General features: G+C 29.5%; 1 protein-coding gene across 1 annotated transcript; it reads right to left on the bottom strand.

Moving 5' to 3' along the window:
- Positions 4,432–4,944, bottom strand: LOC105173862 (auxin-induced protein 10A5-like). The gene has a single exon (XM_011095760.2). The coding sequence runs from the start codon at positions 4,942–4,944 to the stop codon at positions 4,432–4,434; it is 513 nt and encodes a 170-aa protein (XP_011094062.1).

The following is a 12,283-nucleotide window of genomic DNA, read 5'->3' as shown; positions in this document are numbered from 1 at the left end:
TCCCCCCCCCCCCCCCCCCCCACCCCAATTCCTCCCTTCCATTTTCAAAATTTTACTAAATTATTTATTCATAAATTATTGCATTTTAAAATAGTGATTTGTTGTAATTATATCAAAATCACTATTTTAAATAAGAAAATATCGTCATCAATTAATTGGTTGAGTTTCTATCATTCTTCTCGTTGTGGACGAGAAGGTTTTGAGTTCAGATTCAGGTGTTTTTAAACCCATCTCTATTGTACTAAAAACAAAAAAAGAGAAGATACTCTAGAAAATATTTTTTTTCATTAATTAATTTTAAAAAATGTTGGGGGAAACAGAAAGAAACAAAGAGATGAAAACAAGAATTATTTATTAAGTAATTAGTGGGTGATTAGTGGGAACGCTGTCATCTGCCCGTCACATTCTGAATCTTACACGTACGTACTTCATTCGTACATCCATCTCTTTTCTCACACATATACACACACTTGCATGCATCACATATTATTATTATTATTATATGCTCCAATCTCTTCTTCAATTCGTCTTCCAATTTCCATTAAAATAAAAAAGCAGAAGATGCCCAAAACTTTTTAAGTCATAAAATTTATAATCTGTACAAAAAAGGCAGGTTTGAATAGCCGAAAGCTGCCTCAACTAACCCCCAACTCCAGATATTTTAATTTAGATTAAATTTTATTGAACCTAACTAATTATACAGTAAGTGCAATATATTTGTTGTGTGATTGATGTATATACATGATAAATATATCACACTTACTTTATAATTAATTTGATTCGATCAAATCTGATTAGTGTAAAAATAAAACAAGTACGTACTCTTGAAGGTGAAATTGTACGGCATGTTGTCCCATAATATATATATATATATATATATATATTTATGGTGCTTTCTTGATCATCATAAATTATCAAGAATGACCAACTTTAATAATCTTAATTCACATCATACTGTCCACAAAAAACAGATTCATGAGACACTATCGAAAAGTTATAATTTCTTTTTCTGGAGGGGTAAGATACACATAGATAGTAATAGGCATAGTGTAGGTGTGATGAACTCTACAATTGGAGTCAACGAGGCTTAATATAGTTGGTGAAGCTGAAATATCATTATTATGAGATTATTAGTTTAAATTTTATCAGTATACAGATTGATAATTATTTTATTTAATAGTAGTTATATATATATTTTGCATTCTTGAACTATACATGTAGTTGTATTTACTCCCTAAAGTATGAAAAATAATAAAATTTCCTCTGACAAATATAATTTAGTATTGACAGGACAAAAATGCCCATCTCACTTACCCCATATATTTTTATTTTACTCTCTAAAGTATGTTTCTTTAAAGAGTAAATTATATTTTGCCATTCGAATTATGTCTGTTTTTATACTTTGGCATCTATTTTTTTTTTTTTTGTCAATTTACCATTTCAACTATACAAAATTTATATTTTTCCATGAGGGTTTTTTTTTGTTGGAAAAATATCACATACTGTGCATATGTGAAAAATATTACATCACATAACCCTTAAATATTACATGTGTACTGCATGTGATTTGTTTTGACAAAAAAACTTGATTGAAAAACAGTTATAAATGGCAAAGTGTAAAATTTTATAAAATTGAGATGACAAGTTGTTGCAAAAAAAAAAAATGTCAAAGTGTAAAAATGGTCATAATTCGGATGACAAAATGTAATTAACACTTCTTTAAAATATCTTCTCTAAAATTACTTTTAATGATTTAAAGTTTTACTTAGATTTTATTTAAAAAATAATTTGAACATTTATAGCTTTTTATAGATTATGTAATGCAAAATTATTTATAAGCTCAATATATGAAATTACATTTACAAAGTAAATTATCTCTGTTAAAAAATTACATGTAAATACGTATAATTTTATAAAAACGTATGTTATGCCACTTATACATTTTTATTCAATTATGTGTATACATAATTAAAATATATCATATTATTACTCAATAAATTGTCGAATATTATATTATTTGCCTACTTATTAATAATTTACTTTTAAAAAAAAATTTCAATATATATAACAACACCAGCAAAAATTATGTAAATCTTTTAGCAATTATCTAAAAAATATAAGGATTATAAATTTATAGAGTTTATACAGATTTTATACTCATAATAAAAATCATAAATTTTGGGTAGTATTTATTTTAAATAAAATTTTTATAATAGCTCAAACTATATTTTTTAAAAAAATGGTTATAATAAATATATTTTGGAGGTATAAATAATAAGGGCATTTTCTTCATAAAAAAATTAGTCAGTATTTTATTACATTTAATAATTTAAAAGTGTAAATACACTTTATGCATAATTGATTCACTCCTATTCCCCCCTTGTAATCATCTTCCTCTCCCATGCAAATACAATACAATCACTACTTTTCTTTTTTATTAATTATTCGTATTACGTTATTTTTGTATGTATATAATAAATAATTTTTATATTTTAAAATATATTATAAATAAAAATAAAATAAAATTATTATATTATAACAAAAAATAAAAAGAAAAAGAAAATTAACTTAAAAGCATTATCCTTATAACAAAAAAACATTGTGTAGTAATATTATATATTGACGTTTGTGGATGAAAAGTGAGTTTCTTTTGTTATATTTATATAAATTAATTAATTCTTTTCGTCTAATATACACAAATATATCATTTTCAAGAAAATAATAATTAAAAAAGAAGGCAAAGAACTGTTAAGAGGCTGCTAAGAAAACATTAGAGCAATGAGTACTAGTCAAACTTTGTCTTTTTCTTTTTTGTTTTTTTTCTCCAAGTGTCCCCTCCATATAATTTTAAGGGATAATTACACTTTTTTTTCTTTTTAAATTTGGTGTAATTACACGTAAATTTTTATAATTTAAAATTTATATTTAGTACTCCTAAAGTTTATTTTCGTCTAACAAATAGGTTTGTTAATTAGTCAAATTCACTGAATTTGTTGAAACTAATAAAAAATTAAAAAAAAATCTACATTTATATTCAAATGAATGAATTACTAATTATTGTAGGTCAAATAAATATTTTTATGCCCAAATTACCCTCATACGTTTTCACACATTAATGCATGAGAGGAGTTATATCTTCACTATTATAAGGGTAGTTTAGTTGAAAAAAAATGTTTGATTTTCAATAAGTTAGTAATAAGTCATTAAGGCTAAATACCAATTTTTATTCAACTTTTTTGTTAATATCAGTAAATTGTGTGAATTTTGATTAATTGGTGGACAAATATGTTAGATGGAAGCAAATCTAAGGGGTGCTAAATATAATTTTTTAAACTATATAATATTTACGTGTAATTATATCAAATATCAGAAAATGAGATTGTAATTATCCTAATTCTAATATAGGGACAAGACAAACTAAAAATACCCTTTGGGTTGCTAGTCAACTTTTTGTATGAACACAATAATCATGTTCAAATAAAGTTTTTAAAAAAATACACTCAATTTAATTTCTTGAAATTTAGGGGTAATAAATGTAATTATCCAAATTAAATCATAAGTGAAAAATCAAAATCAAATTATGATACGATGTATCTATTAAAGAAGGCATTCTGTCCAGCACCACCACCAGAATTTCCACAACTTTAAGAAATACTTTGAAAAAGCAGCAGCTCTCTGCTATATTGTATTCACTCAAGAGAAAAGGGATTCCAAGAAAAAAAAAATAACAAGATTTCATTTTTTTTTTATTTTTAATAAATCAAATAATTGAATAATCGTCGCATACTCATTTCTTCATAAATAATTCATGCACTCAGTGCCCAATACATGGATTGGATTTTGATTTTTCATTCTAGATCACGTTTCATCTTTTATTTCATTTAATATATAAATGTACTCAAATTGAATTTCTCGAAATTGAATTAATTATACTGCAAGTACAGTATATTTATAGTTAATGAAAAATGATCAATCACATAATAAATACATTATATTTATTTTATGATTGGTATGTTTCGATCAAATTTGATTTGAATAAAAAAATTTAAAAAAAATTTAAATAAATACGATAATTCTTATAGACACGATGCGTATATATTAAATAGAAAAGTTAGATTAAAAAAGAAAAAGAAAATGTAGTAAACCAAAGATGAATGGATCTCAGCAAGAATTGTACACTAAACTGTGAAAGATTCCAACTATTTGGATGGGATGTATTTCACTTAATTGAATGAGAGAGAGAGAGAGAGAAAAAAACAATTAGACATAATAATAGTTTCTCTAACCCAAATTCTAAAAATTAGACATCTCATTGAGTAGCCAGCAGCAAACCCACCATTAAAACTCTGGCTTCAAGGATGTACTACTCATCACTACCCCCCAAAAAACCAGGAAAATTCATTAAAGATTATCTCCATTGCCGCCGGATTATCAAACCCTAGTCTTGGGCAGCAACGGTGTGAAGGCGTGCTGGCAAGAAGTCGACGCCGACGATTCTTTACAGGACGACGACTGATCCTGCAGCCCCACTTCCGAAACCATGTTCAAGAACTCATCCAGCTCCACCCCGCCAAACTTCTCCTCGTCTTCCTCCAGAAACCGCAAGATTTCCCTGAAGAAACCCGGTTCGCAGGGGAGAACCAGGCCGCCGGTTGTCTGGAACCCGAACTCCTCTTCCGCCTGGTGGAGGAGGGCCACGAATACGGGAAGGTTTAGGAATCTGGTCGGGATGACGAAGCGGAGGCGGTCCGGGCCTACGTAGACGGCGAGGGAGCCGGAGGGTGTGCGGCGCTTGGAGCCGGTGGGTTCGTCGGAATCGGAGGAGGATGAGGAGTGATAGAGGACGGAGCGGCGGGTGAGGCTCTTGGTTTTCCAGCGTTGGACGACCTGCTTCAGCCGCACGATTTGGGTGATCATGTTCACTTTCTTCATGGCTGTGGCCATGAATCAGGGCCGGCTGGTGTAATTCTTTCTTTGAGCTCTGCTTTGAGAGTTCTAGAGAGAGGGGGAGGGAGAGTGGAGAGAGAGAGAGAGAGGAGCGGTAGTTAAAGAGTGGCGAGGAGTGAGAGTGCTGCAGTGACTCTGAATTCAATTTCATTCTTCTTTGGATTTACCATTATACCCCTCCCTTCTCCCTTCCCCCTTTTTTCTTCAATTCATTAATTAGTCAAAACTATTTATTTCCTTCACTTATATATTTAATTAAATCTTTGACAATTTTAAAATTGTAGAATTTTATGTAATATTTATCATGTTATTTAATATTCAAATACTTTTCTTTCACAAAGTACGTAAGTATTTATTAGTCATTTCGAATGCTATGTTTCAAATCTAATATATATAATTGCATTGTTAGGTCCTGTTTGGTTCATAAAATTATGTACGATAGGATTCAGTATTATGAATCATTTTTTTTAATCATTATATATGTTCATGGTTCTTGATAAAAAAAATCACTATATGTATTTGCAAAATCATCGTTATATTATTTTGGTCCATTGGACTCAAGTTTAAATTCCTCTTTTCGAACTCAAGCATAAAAAATCTCGTCAAACTCAAAATAAGTTCGACTCAATCTCGATTCGTTTACGTCTCTGTACCAAAATTGCAAAAATAAGTCTTCAATTTCAGTCAAGCAGCCGGTGACATAACGATTTTATATGGTATAAAATATTTAGAGCGTTCTAATTGAATTTCACCTACGTCCATGTCTATAGCGACTTTGCTATTGTCATGTAAAGATATTAAGAAGTCGCTACTTCTGAAAACTTCACAGTGCATGCACTGTACAGCGACTCTCTCTTTATGGCCTTAGATTGGTTTCTCGTAAAGGAGAATAGCCACAATGACTATTGTCTTTATTCACATACGTAGTTTTCAAAACGCTTTCACTTATTAAAGCGTGTTTGGATGAATTTATAAATTTTTCAAAATATCTTATAAGGTATTTCACAGTTTATTATAAATTTTAAAAAATATTATTTACTATTTTTTTTAAAAAAATTTATAATAAAATAAAAAATTAACGGATATATCGATAAAGTTGTAATTATAATTACAAATACATATATGATCTTAATGGTGATATAATAACTTATTTAACTCTTTAATTAATAAAAGATTTTAGATTCGAATTCTATCTATACATGATTAATTATTCATTTTTATTTGTTATTTTTTAATACGTGTCTTGTTATAAAATTATTAATATATTAAATTTTTTCTGGATATCATGATATATTGAATAATGTTACTAATTATTTTTATTGAAAAAATAAAACTCCCTTGAGAAATTTTTAATTACCCCATAAGATATTGCTCTTTAAAAATAATTTTTTAGCCAGTTTCTTGAAATAAGTAAAAAAAATGACTTCAGATATAATGGGGTGCGGGTTTTGATTGGTTCAAAACCAACTAAAAATATCCGGACTACCTGAATGCCCAGACCCAACTCAAAGCCCTATCCAGCCCCCACTTCGTATACTATTTACACGGATAAATTATAACGAACTCTCATAAAATTTAATATGATCATAAACTCTTATTCATTGATTGAAAAATTATTAATATTCGTCTTGTTTTAATGATCGTCTAACAATTAGTTCTATGCGTTAGTCTCCTTTATATTATCATTTATTTTTTTATGATGAATTGATCAAAATGCATGTATAAACTATAATTTTATTTATTAACTATTATTATAATAAATTAGTAACTACTATTAAAATAAATTAATATTCTTATATATTAGTAGAATTGGAATTCATTAGCTTATAATTATAATGGCAGTTGTATATGTAAAAAACCGTGATGTTGAGTGTGTGTTCCAAGGTAATTAATGTCCGTGATTTGTGACTCTTTACCACCAAAATTCGTGAAAACGACTCCAAAGCTTTATCATTAATTAGTTGTAATAATTGAGTGGAATTGCAGGCATTACCGGCTAAACCGCTAGCATCCAATGTTCTAAGCATTCACACATTATTATTATTAAAAACAAATTAGAGGCAAAGACAAACATTTTGAACCCCTATGAAAGTCAACAATTTTTATTTTCATTTGCTTCTTTCCATTTCTTTTTCAAAATTATAATTTAGACCATCTATTTAAAGAGTATTTAAAGAGTATTGGTCTAAAAAGATCATTTTAAAATAATCTTTAAAGATCGTACATGAACTGGTTTACAATATAAAACTTATTCTGCACGCATAATATATAGTTTGAGTTAACTGAATTTAACATTGATTGAAGATTTTTTATGTCAAGTCAATGAGCTTTATAGTGCATATATACTTGTAGGACTATCGATCGGATAAAAGTAACATAATATCATATGTCGATCAATGTTCGGACAAATTTATCGGGTTTTGAGTCGACCCAACATAATAAGAAACAGATAAATATCTTACTGTGATATTGCAAATGAGCAAATCATCCACTCTGAAAAATTAATAGCAATTTATCCCTATATTTCTTAAAGTACAATAATTTATCAATTTAAAGAGGTAAATTGCTTCAATTTAAAAGACACAGAGGGGGTGAATTGTTGTATTTTTAAAATACAAAAAGCTAAATTGCTATTTTTTTTTAATAGAAAGGTAATTTACTCATTTATAATATGACAAGAATTTAGTTTGTATTTTCCCCTTTCTCAAATTGTTGGGGTTCTTTTTAGAATTATACAAAAATTGAAGTAGTTAATCGCACATCACGTACGAGAACGTCCACATGATGCATAGAAAAACCTGTTACAACCTGTAAAATAATACATGATTATATTACACTGCAAGCTGTAACCATTAGGACAACAAAAAAAAAAAAACAAAAAAATCACAAAAGCTACGAGAAAATTCTTGTTTAAGTTGAGCTGGATCTGACTTAACTAATCAAATGATTGATGGTGTTTAAGATATACATAATTACGTGTAATTCTCTTGATCCGTCCAAAAACAGCAAGAATTATTCAATTCCCAAATAATGTACCTTCGTTTCAACGATAAGATTTGAGACTCAAAATCCGTTACGTGACAGAAATTTTAAATTCAAGTTTTACGTATGGATTTTTTTTCCTTTTATATTAATATAGTCATGTATCCAGTACACATGCACACACTCATGATTCGGGCATGAAACCTTCTATGGAAAAATCTTATACTCGAACCATTGGATTGCTCTCTAGAGACGAGTGATTGTCAATTTACATAGTAGCTTTCAGTTGTTGAGACAAAAAACTCTTCACTTAATAAAGGTTTGAATTTTAGTCAAAACCAGTAATTTGACAGAGGTCCTGAATTCAAATTATATATATATATGAATATTTATCTACTTACATAACAGCTTTGAGTTGTTTTTATTGATATATTTATTAGGAAATTATTAATGTACTTAATCAAAATATTGAACATGACAGATCTAAATTGAAGGGGCGTAAATCCTTTGCATGTGGAATGAATGCAATGGGGAAATATAAGTCAAAAAGAGGCGTCAGAGTTTATGGTAATGGAGACCATTTTTCACATGGTTAAGGTTGAGAAATGAGCTTGGGATGATGCTCCACACACTATAATAATTTCAATTAAGGGTTGATTTTATTTAGGTTTTCTCTACATAATACGAAATTATATTTTCTTTAAAAAAATTTTAAAATTAAACTTACATTTTATTTGAAAATTCATTGGTTACACCTGATACTCTTTTGTTAAGATTTGAACGAAAAATGCTCATGTTAACAAAAAATTACACGAATTTTTAATTTTACTCCTCATTTAATATTCACATGTAATGTTTTTGTACTTGAGAAAAATATAATGATATTAACCTCACTCCATATATATTATTACATTTATTTTTTTACAAGTACAAAAATATACATGAAGAATATTAAATAAGGGGTAAAATTAAAATTTATATATATATTTTTGCAAACGTCCATATTTTCCGTCAGACCCTAATGGAGGGGTCAGGTGTTAAAAAGAAGAAGTTTTGGAGGATGTGTACGTATAATTTTAATTGTATTTGAAAAATATATAATTTTGTATTTTTAAAAAAGGTCTAAACATAATTAACCCTTTAATTAATCCATAAAGTCAGTTTGAATTCTTCAATATAAATGTAGGTACTTGTTTTATGTCCTAATTTGAGCATCGAGGAGGCTGAATACATTGACCATTTGAGCTTAGGAATGTACGAAAACTTGAAGGAACTGGAAAATCACTGCTCAATCACATGCAGCATTGCGGACTAATTAATATGCGTGTACTTGAGATTCCAAGCACCACTATTTATTTATATGTTGATAATGATGATTATTTACTTTAATTTAAAAGGTTTTAGAATTATAATTACAATTCTTAATGTATCACGCGTTTTTTTATTTTTTTAATCACGTCAATGTAAATGATTGCGATTAATTGTAATGTGGGGCGATTTAATAGTATTGGTAATCTACATAAGTGTCGTGTCCATACTTTTCAATTTCCTCATAAATAGCACAGATCTACGTCTCTTTTATTTAGATTTAATTGTCCCTCAGGAACTTCGACAAATCGTACAATTTAATAATATCAATGAATATTAACCTTTTATGTCCCTGTAAAATTTTTGATACTTTGAATATTCTCGTGATCTTCACATTTCATATCCTACGATCTTGTTAACTTAAATATTCGCTGACTTTATATAATCGGGGATTTCCGATGTTGTACCATATGTTTCTTTGTTTCTTGACTCACCTACACATATTTGACCCGTCCGACAGACTTTAATATGTTCATTAATAATAAATTTATATAAGTAAAGTAAATATTCACATATTTTATAAAATTATGATAGTTCAGCCTTAACAACTGATTTTCCAATTAAAAAAAAATATTTTAATTTAAGCAAGAAATTCGAAGTGGATTTGAAGAAAGAAATGGGAATTTGGAGTAAACTGTGGGCTTATTACAGTGGGCTTGTTTGTTTTGTTGTTGAGCCACAGAGACAGACAGCCTTAGACTCTGACTGGCCCACCAAAGACTTTTGCCTTTTCCTCATCTTTTGAATACCCAATCCAAATGTCCCCTTCAGCTTTTCACCTGTCCCATCTTTTCACAATGATAAAATATAATTACCAAAGTTTTGAAAATTTAATGTTGCTTTATCAAATTTATGATTAAAAGAGTAAGGAAGATGAAGGAAAAGCACACCCTACTAATCTATCCACATCTGTCTTAAGATAATCTTAAAGATGACAACCACACAAATTTGGAATACATTTGATCCAATCCATGATTTGATTCTTCCCCAAAATAGGGTTTCTTCAAATAGCACTTTAAGAATTTTCAAATTCTATTGTGTCTTTTATCCCCTTTATTTTGTACATATTATATATAATATTTTTTTAAAATAATATAAATGATATAATATTTATATAAATAACACATATATTACATAAAAATATAAGATATAATAAGATTTGAACTAAAATTCGAACTATACAACTTCCCCTGAACGTCTCTTATTAAATTGTTCACCTTTGTTGCTCGCTATTTCAACCTAAAATTATATAAATGTATTAATATTTCAATAAATCAATTAATCTATCGATTCAATTAATATATTGATATGATTAAAAAATTTAGGACTCGAATCCACTTGAAGTAGCAAGTAGTTAAGTGGAGTGCTAAAAAATAAGAGAGTGTAAATGAGTGGAAAATGAGAGTGTTATTCCTTATTTTTTGTGTACAAGCAAGATATTGATATTGAAGTGAAACTCGAAGTACAAAATTAAAGTGTTCCTTTCAGCTAAAATTATAGCATTGAGATGAAAGTTGTAGTATGAAGGTAAAACATGTCTCCCCCCGTTGGGGAAGCTCTATATTTTAGACAACCATAAGTCGATTGGAAAAGGTCGAATCATGCAAATTTGGTGAAGGATTCTCATGAATTTGGTGGAACATGATATCAAAGTGGTTGGATAAAGTTTAATCCGTACGAATTCGATGGAGTGGCCCCACCGATTGGAGGATCTCTCGAATTCGGTGGAGAGTTATCTCTTAGTATTGGAGACCCGCGATTCCTAAGGGGCGGTTGGAGTTCGTTGTGGATGAAGATATTTTTTAGGATAAAGATGCCTTTTTTAATTTTCGGTAGGGTGATTGCAGATATGCCTTTTCCCAACAAGAGTCCAAGTTTTAAAGGTTTATAGGTTACTCTGATAGGAAGAGCCACATGTCCCGAGAGGGCTATAGGCCTTTATTTGTAAGTGTGCCTCCAGAGATACTATGTGGATGCCATCTAGGCTACCTGTGGATGCCATGTGATATGGACTTTGACTTCGATGTGGGGATTTTAAGTCTCTAAATTTTCTTGTGGGTCAGTGAAGTTTTCTTGGACTTGGGCCCTTTAAAATTTAGGTCGGTTGAACTTTTTTTGGTCAATTTATTTTATAGGAGCGCTTTTTGCGGACTCCTTGGCTCTATCCGAACTGGGCTTTCTGGGGGCACCTATGCCCTTGTTCGAATTGATCTTCCTTCATTTTTTCTTTTTGGATCATTTGAGTTTATTTGTACCAATAATATTGATATAATAAAATTAAATTTATAATAAACTCACATAAAATAAAATATATATCCATATATACAATAATACTTGAATTCATAATTTCTAACTTATTAATATAATTCATTTTAACCTAAAACTTGATAGAGTGTACACAAAGGTAGATTGATGAGTGGAACAATTGCAGGATAAGATGGGAAAATTCTAATTGAAATGAAATTTGGCCAAATTTACATGACAAATATAATACATTTTATTGCACTTGCGGTGCGATAATTTAGTTTTAGAATATCTGATTTGGGTAAAATATTTAGATAAGATATAAAAACTATATACATTGATGTGATAAAGGAATGTGTAATTGTATGGAGGAGCTTGGTCGGCGGGGGCAGTCTAGAAAAGTAGGCTGCTGCCGCTGCGTTGCCTCCATAATGGGCTGACGAGACGATGGATGATCCTTTGTCCGCTTTCAACTTCTTTATCATCTTCATTAATTACAGTTGAACACTTGTTAATTCCACGCCACGCCGCCAACATACAAGAAATGGATGCTTCCTAATCATTGCATTTCAATTTGTCCCCCGACTGCTCATCCAATCCATGTGTTGTTGGGCGGATGAAAATGAGTTATAGATACGACTAAAAAAATCACCCTTTCAACCAAAATTCTCTTCTTGGGTTCATTCACCAACTGTTATTTCTTTAACTCCACTCTATCCCCCCCCCCCCCCCCCCCCCCCCC

This window comes from Sesamum indicum, linkage group LG11, assembly GCF_000512975.1.
Source record: "Sesamum indicum cultivar Zhongzhi No. 13 linkage group LG11, S_indicum_v1.0, whole genome shotgun sequence".
NCBI lineage: Eukaryota > Viridiplantae > Streptophyta > Magnoliopsida > Lamiales > Pedaliaceae > Sesamum > Sesamum indicum.
The sequence above is the reverse complement of the archived record's forward strand: the minus strand, read 5'-3'. Positions and strand labels throughout refer to the sequence as shown.